At 34.8% G+C, this 14,220-nt stretch overlaps 1 protein-coding gene across 2 annotated transcripts in view; it reads right to left on the reverse strand.

Moving 5' to 3' along the window:
* Nucleotides 1-3,241: 3,241 nt before the first annotated feature.
* LOC113507395 overlaps nt 3,242-14,220 on the reverse strand; it is a gene marked incomplete at its 3' end in the record, with an annotated part of 60,378 nt that continues 49,399 nt past the window's right edge. The window contains 3 exon segments of one of the 2 annotated variants that reach the window (XM_026890254.1): nt 3,242-3,466; nt 7,540-7,761; nt 9,486-9,878. In XM_026890254.1, coding sequence (XP_026746055.1) covers nt 3,242-3,466; nt 7,540-7,761; nt 9,486-9,878 — 840 coding nt within the window. 2 annotated transcript variants of the gene reach the window in all.

Here is a 14,220-nt window from a genome sequence, read left to right on the forward strand (position 1 = left end):
AGTCTGTGCTTTCCGCGCCATTAACCGCCCATTGAGCCGCGCGCGATTTTCGAATTTTGTATCGAGAAAATGGCGCCATCGCACGTCAAGTTGACGTAAACGGTTTGCGCGCAAAAATGTGGAAAAAAATCGATTTGAAGCAAATGAAATGTCTTTGTTGTCGGCGACACGCTAATTTGGTATTTCTCATTAAACTTTTACAATGATTTGGAGAGCGAGAGAAAATATGTTTATGGGTTTGTGTCTCGCAGTTTATTCAGGTATGAAAATAATTATGATATTTTCGTTATTCAACTCGTTAAAGGCATGGTACTTATACAAGCGTCTAAACTCTATACAGCCCCATAGTTTAAGTATCAATCTTCTTTTTACTCATACAACTCTTTAACTAAATGAATAAATGGATGTACCTAACATACGTGCATTACGCTCTGGTCGAAACGTAAATCCATTAAGGGTGCACCCTAATTGGGAATTTACACTATAATAATTTGCAAATTTTAATATTTTTTACAACTTTTTTTTTTATTGCGCTCTAGCGTCAGGGTTATCACGAAAAACGGTGAGAGAAAACAGCGTCAGAAACCTTCAACACCTAAGAATTTTGCATCAAGCTTACTACAAAAAATAGTGTGTTTTTAAAACAGATGTAAAGTTTTTTAGTAACGTCACTATCATTATAGTAGTACACACTCAAATCGAACATTTAAATTCAGAATCAGGAATCGTTACGGAACAATTTTAAATCGATACTTTATGTTAGTCAGAACGTTATCGATCGACCCGATCTAAGATCCGATCATTTCGATAAAAAGCTGTATAGCATTTCTTTTGCCTCTGTCCGAACATAAAAAATAAAGTTGTTGTCAATAGACGGCCATAAACACCTAGTTAAAATAGTTGGGTTGGTTGTCCTTTTTGGAGTATTATTGAGACTTGCCTAGTTTTAAAGCGTTGTATAAGATTTTTGTAACTTGTTTCGTATTTAAACGATGTAAAAGTATTTTGAATATGTAATTTGGAATTAAATTAAGTTGCTTTATATAAAATAGAAATATATGTTAAGTAGGAATTGGTTTTTTACTTTCTAAGATATATTGTTTCATGAGGAATTCACTGATTCAATGTCTTTTTTTTTTGTCAAAATTGACAACTTTTTCCTCGTTATTCTGTAAGTTAAGCCCGTATTTTTATTTTCTTTTCTGAATGATAGTCAATATCTAGCTACAGGAGTTGTCACAGGAATTACAGTCTAATTTTGCGTCGTGGAATAATTTTGTTAACTCTAAATCAAGGACATAAAAGATTCCATTACATTCTCAACATTCTCAGTAAAAACATATCCTAGTTTGACTTATTCATGAAGAAAAAAGTCAAAATATAATTGTAAGATATACAAAATAATAAAAGTAATAAACGTTTTTATCGCTTCAGATACAGACGGACAGACGGACAGATAACTTTGAGCACAGATATTTATGAGCACCAATTAGGAGGTGTGAGATATTATCAGATTTCTTTTGTAGACTAACGATATATGGAGAGGGCTGGTGGATATAATTTGTAGGAAAAAAGATTTTTTTCGTGTTTTTATGAAGCTGTACAAGAAGGGAAAGTTTAGCAACTCGTTTGGCAAATTTATTTTCGGAGGCTGTACTTTTTTTAAGCTAGGACGCTGTAAGATTTGGGCCTGTCTGTCTGTCTGTGGAATCATAGCTAACGGGAGAAGTAGGAGGATTTAGTTTGTTTTGTAATTAAACTGGAATTGTGTGTGAGTGTTAGATTTGTTTGTACAAATCGGTCCAGCCATTTAAAAGTTGTTTGTTGTGGACGTTAGTGCTGTCGTAGATTTTATCATTTTTTAATTCAACCTTATATAACATTTATAAAGCCATCATGTTTCAAACATTTCCAATAAATAAATGAGAGTTTAAATATGCTTTGAAAAAAAGAATGTCAAATACTTTTTTTCCAATTTTTTGTATTTTTTTACAATACCGTCTCCACATCCTTCCTTATTCGTATCCCGCTTGCTAGCTGTACACAGCATTGATATGTTCGTCCATTTTTTATTTATTTCATTATAACGCATCAATTCTCTATGGTACTCGGGCTAAGGAAATGGCTCTATTAAAAAACCTTTGGACATTTTGATGACATTAAAAAATATCTTCCATGGTGGCTTGTCATTAGTATTGTAAATTGATTTTAATGTTTTATATTAATTGTAAATTACTTATGTAATTACTTCATATTTTTTGTTAGTTTATTTAATGAATAACAAAATGGATACTTATATTGAATATTAGGCGTTACGATATTGACGGCGGTTTCGCTCGCGAGGTTTTAAAGATATAATTAAGGTAATTTTGAAATCTAATTAATAGCTTGATAGTGCACGCATATTTTTATTACTGCCCTTGTATATATTATATCCTATTGTTTTTCAAAGTTAAGTCAAATTCAAACGTGTGTTAAATCATTAGCAAACCTGTCATTAATAATTAAACTAGCTGTTGCCGCGGGCCCGCCCGCTACAAATCGAAAATAACCCCATGCGGACATAAAATCGGGATAAAAACTACCTTATATGTTAATCCTGCGTTTACCACGTTTCGTCTAAATTCGTTCAGTGGTTTTTGCGTGAAACAGGAACAAATATCCATACACGCAAACTTTCACGTTTATAATATTTGTTATATAATTATATTAATAGGAAAAATAAGATAGCTTGCATCTTACACGCAACATTTGGCGTTTACAAATGATAATAATGTCAGATTTGAAATTGAAAAGCACTAGTTTCCATTAATAAATTATCCAAATTACGTGTTTCTGTGTCATGTGTATTAATGACTTAAGTTTCAAGGAACATTTTCGCTTTTAAATATGGTTAATTTAGACTTCAACGTCAAAAGTTTATTAGGTACAGATTATTAATTATATGCAAACTAGAATAATTAGTGATTTTAGTTTAGTATAGTATTAAAAGAGTATTTAGTGTCAAATAATTGAAAATATTGAAGAAAGTACTTATTAATAAAAAAACAAAGTATCTATTTATAAATAAATAAACCATCCATTACCAGAAGCGCTTCATGCAAACCAATTCCAAAATAAGTAAAATTAAATTAGGTTTTAAAACCAAAGCATATATTTGACATTATGTCAAAAGACCATGACAGTTACAAAAAAAAAAAAGGCAACGACATCGACCATACAGCCACAACACATAGCCTACCTTTCATCGCACCGGCAGTGCATGAGTGTGTTGACTCGCCAATTGAAAATGCCGTATTTCTTCTCCATGCCTCCGATCCAGAATGGGCAGCGAAGATCGTGGACTCTGCAGCAGCGGTCAGTCCTCGTGTGGCCGCCGAGCTGAGAGTACCTGGTTGCGGAGAAACCCTTGCCGCACCACTTCGTCCCGGGCACGCGGAGTAACTCCATAGTGTCGCGTTTCGATCTAAGACGGTTATCGATTTTTTAATCGATTGGTTTTTGATATTCGATTCTATGCTTTTTTTTTATTTTCTACTGAATTGTATTTCGTAACTTGTTAAAAATTTAAACTGAATCAATGAAAACAGAACTGTAATAAGTAGGTAATCGTCCGAATATCAACGAACCATACGATTAATAATTTCACGACACGACGCGACATCCATCCCCTAACTTTCAAGCACTGACATTTCCGTTCAGCTAGAATGACCTCTTCATTTAAAAAAAATATATGCCACCCGAAATTATAGACCACCAACGTGTTTATGGTATTAAAAAGGTAACTGTAAATATTTAAGGGATAGTTGTAAATCCTTTATGGATGGCAAGCAACCATAAACTTGGCATGAATGATGTATCACCGCATGTTTTATTATTTTATTGCCTTTAGGGAATAAAATTAATTACCAGAATAACTAAAGTCTTAGGTAAGTTTAACCGACGTAAGATGACGTTTTACCCGATTACAGCAGACGTACATTAATATTTATTATTTTTTTTTGTTTGACACGCGACGCACGGAGCTTGATCGAACATTTTTGGCGCCAATTTTAATGTCATTGCAATTTCGCCATTTTGCGTTACTTATTTTTGACAGAACAAACAACATTGAAATAAGGTCTGGTTTTTATATTGTATCAAAAATACTTATTAAAAAAACGTGATCCTAGATTTTGTTAAATCTTCGATAAGAGCGGCCATTTTGATCGCAGCGGGACGTGTAAACGTCAAAAGAGGTTAGATAACAGATCCTAATGGAATCATAAAAATAAATAACATAGTAATAATCAGATTTTTTCCCATTTTAACTTAATTAAGACGATAATGGGTCAAATCTTAACATTTCACTGAAATGGGACTTTAAATTTATGATATGAGATCCTTGGACGTCATAATCTTACAATAAAAAAGTATCAAACATAAACTGGATGAATGTTTAAATTCCATTGCTCAGTTTGTTCTGTTAAGGAAAAAGTTTTGGTTTAAAAAGAAGCGATGTATTTGAAGTTTTACAGTTAGATTTGACGGAGCGCGTCCTTTTGAATATAAAATAGGGATACTACTAATTAATGTAATGTGATACTTTATTCATTTTTAGTGGCGTCTTTTTATATTAGTCAGGCATGTCAGTTTGGTTTTAAATAAGGACGCTGTTCACAATACATGTTCTTTCTAAGGACGACTATTCACGAATCCTTACTTTCTCGAGTTATTAAAAAATCTCTTAAAAAATGGTTATTTACATAAATAACAACCTTTGTTATTCACAGTAAGCCCCATCACCACACTCCAAAACAAAAAAAAACAACATAATTATTTACCAATGACAATTCAATGAAAACCAAGCTTTGTCTTGTCTTTTCCAAAAAACTCAACAAATGAATATCTGTGGTACAAAAATGAATAAAGAACTATCAAAAACTCTTAACGTAACGCTATTGCTATGTGGTAAAGGGACAGCGCACTTTACGGCGTAGTGGCGTCTCTCTTTCTCCATTGCAATACTTATTTTAAGACATGAATTTAGGAAATAACCTAGACCATTTAAATCTGTCAAACACTTATTAAAATTCGATTTGAATTCAATAAAAAAACAACTACTTAAAGTGTTTTTTTTTTGTAATTGTAATCTTTAGAACACATCTCTAAATTATTCATTTTGACATAATAATATATGGGTGACCATCTACGTCATAACGAGTTCCTCCGTGTTTTGTATTATTCGCACATCTTTGACAGTCGTTACGGGTAGACAGAAGCTAGAAGGTCTGACAACCAGTCTAACTAAGGGGTGTTGTGTTGCCCAGGTAACTGGGTTGAGGAGGTCAGATAGGCAGTCGCTCCTTGTAAAACACTGGTACTTAACTGCATCCGGATATATCAGATGCCGACCCCAATATAGTTGGGACAAGGGTAAGTGATGATGAGATTGACGTATTGTACTATCCCCGTTTATACATCAAAATGCCGCGTCCATTATTAAGGAACAAATAACTTTTAAACCGTTAAGGTCTTAAAAGTTTAACCTCAATGCTTTTTATTGTTAGAAATAACAGAATTTTACTGGATATCTACGTGCGCACGTAGAAGGTTTAAGAAGGCTTTACACTGAACTGAATTGTGATTCTTTTAGCTTAGCCCTGAACTATTGCATCGTAATAAGTCCTTATGTTCCGTCATAGGGATGGAATTTGGGAACAAAAAATATAATTTATATTCCTGCCGTCAAAAGACAGACTAGACGGGCCTGTTGGTTTAGTGGTTAGCGACCCTGACAGCTATACCGGAGTGTTCGATTCCCGCCCAGGACAAATGTTGTGTGACGAGCATGATCATTTTGTTCTGGTGTCTGGGTGTAATTTATCTATACAATGTATGTATTTAGAAATATATAAGTAAGTTTATCAGTTGTCTGTCTAACACAAGCTCTGCTTAGCTTGGGATCAGATAACCGTGTGTGAGTTGAAAAAAAAACATAATATTATCCTCCAGTTCTATACGTTATTCTTCCCTCTAGGTACTTGTGTATGTTCTAAGCATGAGAGGCATCATTTAGCCTCACTAATTTAATGATTACCGTAGTCCCAAAGAGCAACGGAAGGAACATGGGTAGGTTTTAATTAGCAAAAGCCTGATACTGCCTATCAAGTATCACTCAACTCAGAGCGAAAGTTTCCCTTTACGCAAAATTACTTGTCTACCCGCAGTCCTATGCAAAGCGAAAGATATTTGATGATTTACCATAAAAAAAGGGCTCTTATTCAATAGTGTAATAACTCCTTTAGTTAACTGCAAAAGTTAATAAAATAATCTTAACTATCCGCTTACTGTTCCCAATCTTATTGAGTGTTTAACAACTCTTGGTTCCGTTAGTTTACGATAAAAATACTGAACTCTTTCTCACCATCTTCAAACACAAACTTTTATATATTTAGTATTTATATTATACACGGTGATTTTTTAGTCGTCTTACAAAAGCAGCCCAGTTCATGTATCCAACGTAAAATACCCCTAGGCGCGATTATTGTTTTTTTATCATTAACTAAGATAATAAGTACGAAGAAAAATTAAACATGAGAAATCTGAAATATACTCTTAAAAATGATATAAACGCCGCCGCCCGCGCCCCTCACTATTGTTACAAGGCTCAGATCGCGCTCGCAACAGAGCTGTGTTTCTAAAAAACAACGCATTGCATCATAATATTGAATAAAAATTGCATTTTAAATTTATTAAAATCTCATAAATACCTATTTTTTATCATGAACGTGTTCTAGTCATTGGAAACATGAACTGGGCTGCTTTTGTAAGACGACTAAAAATTCACGGTGTATTGTGGCACAATGTAACTATTTATTTGTATCCAATCCTGTTCTTGTGTGGTTTGCAATAAAGAATATACTATCTATATATGTTTTAAGAGCTCCCATTAGTCTTTGCACTTGGCTGGTGTTTTGTGGACATGAGTGTCGATTTTATGCCCAAAATCCCTTTTTTTGCATGAGAAAATCAAATTACTGTTGCAAGTTACCGCTGTGAATAAATGTCCAGGTACCATCTTGGGCTAGCTTGGTGGCAACAGGCTTCAAGTGGCTTTCCTTGAGGGACTGACCCCATGGACCCCAAGGACGAGTTAAATGTATGGTGGTGTGCCCTAAGGTACTATACTCGTAAAATCAGTTTATCTTAAGTTCAGACTCAATAATTTAAATACAGTTAAAAGATGATTTTGTTAGAATAAGTTCTTGTTAGAGCATGTTATTGAGTTCCTGTATCAGTTTACAGCTTTTCCTAGACTAAAAAATAAATTAAAAAAAAAATCGATGGCGTGAAAACTATCTGTCACATTCAAATGACAGTTCCCTTTCGTGAACTACATTAAAAAAGTATTTACATACCCAACCAAATCCGAAAATAACATAACTGTATATTTACAACGAAAAATAACAAATATATACAACCCAACAACCATTTTACCCAAAACACAAAAAAAAACAAAGACAATAAAACCTCCTTAAAAAAAAAAGAAAAACTAACCTCCTATCGCATCGGCAATGGGAAATAGTATACGGCCTATAATTGAAGTACCCAAATCTTCGTTTGAACATCCCTATGTTCAGTCTGCAGTGATCGTGGGAGCGGCAGCACCGATCCTCGGCGGCGTCGAGCCCAAGTTCCCCGTATTTCGCGGCGACGTGCCCAGCGCCACACCACTTCGTCCCGGGCACTATGAAATTCTCCCTGAACGATCTTCGGGACCTGTTTTTGTAGGTTATGTTAGATTGTAAGTTTTTTTTTAAGTTTGACAGGTGCTGTCAAATGAAAAAGCGGGTGGTTGCGTGGATGTGATGTATTACGGTGATTTTTAGGTTATGATTGTGAGACGAAAGCTTATGGTTATAGTGTTTATAAGGAACTTGAATTCTCTCTCTTTCAGTTAACGATAAAATCTTTCAGATTGCTTGATGTTCTGAAACTGTAAGATTACTCACAATAAGCGTGAATCGGCATATTCCGACTAGTTTAGAACCCAACCTTCATCATGAGCTGATGCGGCGGCGAGGTCGCGAGTCGAAACTAGTCGGGCTATCCCGATAAATACGCGTAAGTGAACTATTAATAAATAAATAATTTTGAATCGGTCTCACGAGAGTTATTTTAATTATATCGTAAGATTGATTCCTTATTATATCCATTTATAAATTATCCTCTGTCTTGAAGTTAAATAATAAATTAATATGAAAAAAATTGCCGAATTCGCGCTTTGATTACGTAAAAATATAACTAAATTACGTCATTAATTTCTTAATTATCTCTCGCCATAACAAATAACATAATTGACAGATTACATTGATCATTTGTTATAGTTAATTATAAATTATTATTATCAAATTATGTCTGTTCATTGTAGAAGTATATTAGTTACGTTTCCTATTTAATTTGTTATTTATGTATGCATTGATAACTGTAAAAATAATATGACAATGAATGAATGAGTGAGCATAAATGAGTAGGTGATTGAATGATAGAGGAGTGCTGTAAACTTTTTTTTATGATACATGAGGTCAAACGAGCAGGCAGATAAATAATTTAGAATTAATTTAAATCTAGTTGGTATACAAAATTATTTTCGGTAAAAAGGTTTTATAAATATTTAAATGAAGTATCATTATCAAGTTCCTTGCAGGTCACTTTAGTGAAATTAATTGATTTCGTATTGCAAGGGACTTGACGCTATAATTGCCAAGTGACAAGAAACTTTAAAGAAAAGTGATTGAATGAGAGAGAGAATGATTTAAGTACAAATATAAGAAAACCATTTATAGCAGTTATTGTAAGAATGTCATTTTGCCTTGCTCGCTTATAGCAATGTTACATACGTAGATGACAGATGAGATTTATGCTATATGTGATGACGTTGAGAGATGCTTGCATTAATGTCAAATCAATGGCCTATGAAGCAGATAAAATTCCCCCCTTTATAGTATAAGTATTCAGAACAAGGTGGCGCCAAAAATAGTAGAAACGATAGTCTTAATGAGAAAAAGACTTTTTCTGCGTGCAAAAATACGAGAGTCTAAACACCGGTGGAAAAAAGTGAAGAGGTCATTCCATAGACTGGGTTTTAAATACGAATTTCGAACGTTTTTGAGAATGGAATCGAAAGGAGATGAGCGTCGTGAGGTTCGTTGCAGTGCATTCGAAATTTAAATTTCTTGAATTACTTTTACTGTTAGAAAAATGTCGGTCTGTTACTGTATGTTAAGTTTGGCTAATAAATAGTTCGAGAAATAATTAAATGCAGTTTTTTTTTTCAATAAAGAAAAGTCATTCAAGATATTTAATATTTATGAAGTTCCCATTAAATACTAGTTACTATTCCCCCAGTAACAAGTCTGAATAAAATAAAACGAATTTCCAAACGTTTCGAACGAATGAATATTGATTTTATTTTATTTATTTTTGTAAAAAGTAACAACTACCTAGCCAGAGAGGTCTCTCCAACTTTATTTTTATTTTCCATCATAAACTGCAGTTCCTTATGCCTCTTTAAGCATTCCATTTTCAAATTATCATAGTCCAGCCAACTTGAAATATCTGGCGGTAATCGCTCGCCATTATTCAATATTCGAAAACTAACATTACCAAAATGGCGGAAAAACTTTTCGTTTTCCATATTTTTTGGTTGATTATTAACTATTCTGTATATTTCTTCGTCTAAAGCTAATTTTAATTCTTTTCTTAATGTTTTTAGGAAGTTTCTGGCGGATTTGCCTTGCGTTACGTATTCGCAGTCTTGTATGGCGCCATTTTGGTTGTAAATCACTTGCACAAGATGGCGGCCGTCCGTCAGCTGACGGAGTTTTAACCCAACTCTGAAACAAAAGAGATAAATAGATTAGTTTTTAACTGAATGCATAGATTTAAATAACTGGCGGTAGCCATGGTCGGTGTAAAAAAAAGGAATCGGTGTCTTAATACCTCATGTGCCTATATCCTACGATTATTCCGAAGGAGTTCAGATCGTTAACATAATAATCAGGGCGCACATAAATCAGTCCTATAAATAATATTAGTAATAAAAGTATCCGAATCATAACTGTTAACAAGCGTCATTAAAATAGTTTTATACAATCATCACTGATTTGAATACAAGTTTTTAATGTTGTTATAAAGCACTAGCTGTTGCCCGCGACTCCGTCCGCGTGGACTTCAGATTACCATGCAGTTGTTCTCACTGTTTCAAATTAAATAAACCAAACACTCAAAAGCCGCCGTTAAGATATTTAATTATTTTTCAATCAACAATATTTAAGCCAAATGTGAATACCGTAGTCCATTCCAAAACAAAAGTGACATATTAACTTTGACCCCCTATGCAATCGCCTTTTTTTAGGTAAAAATTAGCCTATGTCCTTTCTCAGGCTCTAGACTACCTGTGTACCAAATTTCATTACAATCGGTGCAATAATTTTGACGACCTCCGTGGTCGAGTGGCGCACGCACCGGTTTCAAGGTGTCGCTAGCTCTGAGGTCCCGGGTTCGATCCCCGGTCGGGTCAATGTAAAAATTCACATTTCTACATTGTCTCAGGTCTGGGTGTTTGTGGTACCTTCTTTGTATCTGAATTCCATAACACAAGTGGAACTTACTTTGGGTTCAGAACAATGTACGTATTGGTGATGATAATGTACGAATGTATGTATGTATGTGATGTTGTCCGCATGTTAATATTAGTATGGATCCATTTCTTGATTGGTACCACTTTCACATACAACCTTATCGGAATGATTAGACTGCGTACCAATTCCCGAAACCTCTTAAAGTAAATTTGATTTAGGTGTGGAAGAGAGATGCCATTCTACGCCTTATGTAGCGTTATCCCGCTCTTAGCGTATAAATATAGTATTAATTCGAGAACAGGTGGTAACTAGTTAACTGGTGTTACAATATCATAAACATTTTTTTAATCTATGTATCTTGCAATAAACAATATTTAATAGGAATAACGGCAATCTGGCTGCGTATTACTTTCCTTGTCTTCAACGAATTTAAACTAATACTAGCAAAATCAGTCCAGCTGTTGCTGGCAATGGCTGATGAATGAATGGCAATTCATCAGCCATTGCTGGTCATCATCATCATCATCATCATCTCATACTACAGCATTCCACTGCTCGACATAGGCCTCTCCATACGTTCTTCAGTGCGACCGGTTGATTGCCACCTGCATCCACCGAGACCCAGCGGATTTCACCAGGTCGTCGGTCATTGCTGGTATTCCATTATTTTTATCAATCTAAGTATGGAGTTCTATTCATACTGCCTTCTCGAGATAGTCTTTCCCGTATTTGCAAAAAGATTTAGGTTGCGAGTCCCCGTTCATTGTCTATTTGTCTTCCAGATTACTAAGAGGATTCTGGTTCAAGTATTCCGGCCTTTTAAACTGTCAATTGTTAGCTTATTTTAAGTATAATTGGTATTAAGTATGTTAACCGGGATAATGTAAGCTACATTATCCCCGGTTAACATTAATAGTGAAATAATTTATCAAATCGCAAAAGTAGCTTCGAAGCCTATTCTTGTAAACAAACAATCAAATCTTTCCACTTTATATATTTTTTTTAAACTCCCGCTTTAAGGAATTCAATCCTTGTGTCGCGGGAGTTTCATAAACATACAATTCACATGCACAAAGACACGCAAACTCATAACAAACATTCGTGGATCATACAAACGCTTGTCCTACGCGGGGATCGAACACGGTAAACGTCGCGCACAGTGTGTTTGGTGTGGTGACCTCAACCACTCGGCTATGCGTGGACTTTAAGGAACATACAAAAAATTACACGATTACCTGGGTAATAAAATTACCCATTAATGACTTATGCGTCTACCAATATTAATTTTTATTTTTATCAAAGATTAAATTCCTAATAAAACATGTCGTAAATGCATCTAATGCAAACTATAATGCGATTACTTTCGGATTGACCCTCTAAGTACAGTGACGCACAAAGTGCAATAAATATCAATTTGTGAGCGATCGGCGTAATTGAGTGCCGCTTGGGAGTCGCTTTGAAGTGTAAACTGATAGCACTTTTGATTGCGACTGTATTTGTGTTTGTTTTTTTTTGATGATTATCTGATGATAGCGTCGTGTTTAAGGCAATATACGACGATGCATACTAATGAAATCGTCATCATCATCGGTCTAGCCTTTTCCCAACTATGTCGGGGTCGGCTTCCAGTCTAACCGGATTCAGCTAAGTACCAGTGTTTTACAAGGAGCGACTGCCTATCTGACCTCCTCAACCCTGGGCAACACATACTAATGAAATATTATACATATTTTTGCTTTCAACTAATCAGTTATTACTGAAATAATTATGTATTTTTAATGTTAAAAGCATTGCACTAGTTTTAATAATACTTTTGGTTTAGATTATTATTTAAAACGACTATTGCACTATTATTTAATTACATGTTGCGAAGTTTAACAAACATTCAAGTCACATGCGCAGGTTGAAGAGCCTCAGAACAAGCATTCTTTTATCACACAGAAATGCTTGTGCTACGCGGGGATCGAACCCGCGTATAATGCACAGTGTGTTTGGCGTGGTAACCTATTATACTACTAGCCACTAGGCTATCCGTGTAATCAAAAATAATAATGAAGAATATTCGTGGCAAAGCCATTACCATATTTGCGAATTTAATTTGTAAACATACATACTTAACACAAGAGAAAAGCATTTCAATAAATAAACATTCAAATATCCCTTACTCCCGATTGCATTAAACTTCCCTAGTTATATAAATACAGACAAAATGAAATCCAACCAGAACTATTAGAAACTGGAATTACATTAACAATGACACCACAAAATTAACTTTTAAAACCACAATAGACAATTGACAATTGTCAATGACAATTGACAGTCGCCATTTTGAAACCATCGCATATAGACTACAGCTGTGCGAGCAGGACGGCGTTATACGGCGTGTATAGTGCTATCTCTTTCTTATAACTACATGTCTTGTTTTAGGGGCGTCGCGTCGGTAGAATCATCGACATATACTAATGGATATGCCGTACCTATGCTACGAGCATAATCTCAATAATCTGCAGTAATTTTTTGAAAAAAAAAGAGTGAGAGAGATGGCCTATGCTTTCGGACTAGCGCTATCACTTACCTCATGGATGAGCTCAGTTTTCATGACAAGCAAGGCATCATCACCAGCCTAGCCTTTTCCAAACTATATCGGGGTCGGCTTCCAGTCTAAAAGGATTCAGCTAAGTACCAGTGTTTTACAAGGAGCGACTGCCTATCTGACCTCCTCAACCCAGTTACCTGGGCAACACGATACTCCTCGGTTAGACTGGCTGTCAGACTTTTTAATTCTCATCTTTAAGGCATGTCTACTAGTATATGTCGATGGGTCGAATGTCAGTTGTCGATAATGGTCGGTACGTCAAAGTTATGTGCGAATTATACGGGGAGTATATATTAGCGGGTACAGTCGCGTTGACAAGCGCACGTCTCTGGGGATCGGTGGGTGCTTGAGAGGTACAGGCGAGTGCAATGAGGTTTAAGTGGATAAGAGCCAATTTTGTTTGTAGGTTTGATAAATTTATCGTACCTAGGCAGTAACTTGATTGGTTTTTTTTTTTATTGTATAGCTAAATGGTTTTTTTGTCATCAGTTTTAATATTAATACCTAATTGATGATTATCTCTATATATATTCTTCAATATAAAAAGCATTATTAAAAAAATACAATTAGAAAGTAAGTAATACTGACTTTCTAATTGTATTTTTTAATTTGTATTTTATTTTTTTAATTACGACTTTTTTTACCTAAACATAAACATTACTCACTAAACTAAAGAAAATGAACACTAGAACCTCCAAATTGAAGTTAAATTACATTTCTACAAAAACTAAATCCCTCTACCCCTCAAACCACTTCTATCGTTGACTGTACTTACAAATAAGTCATAACATTAGACCGCGAGCGCAGCGCAGCGAATGCGTTAAATGAACCGCGGCTGGCATCGACTGTACTGGGGGGGACGTAACTTGTTGTAATGTTATCTCAATCTGATAGTTTCTGATGTTATTCACTTAGTTCTGTTTATTTAATAAGATTTTTGTGATGTCTACTGAAACTGTTTAGAAGCGGAGTAGGTAAAAAAAGGTTTATAAAATTCGT

This window comes from Trichoplusia ni, unplaced genomic scaffold, assembly GCF_003590095.1.
Source record: "Trichoplusia ni isolate ovarian cell line Hi5 unplaced genomic scaffold, tn1 tig00001922, whole genome shotgun sequence".
NCBI lineage: Eukaryota > Metazoa > Arthropoda > Insecta > Lepidoptera > Noctuidae > Trichoplusia > Trichoplusia ni.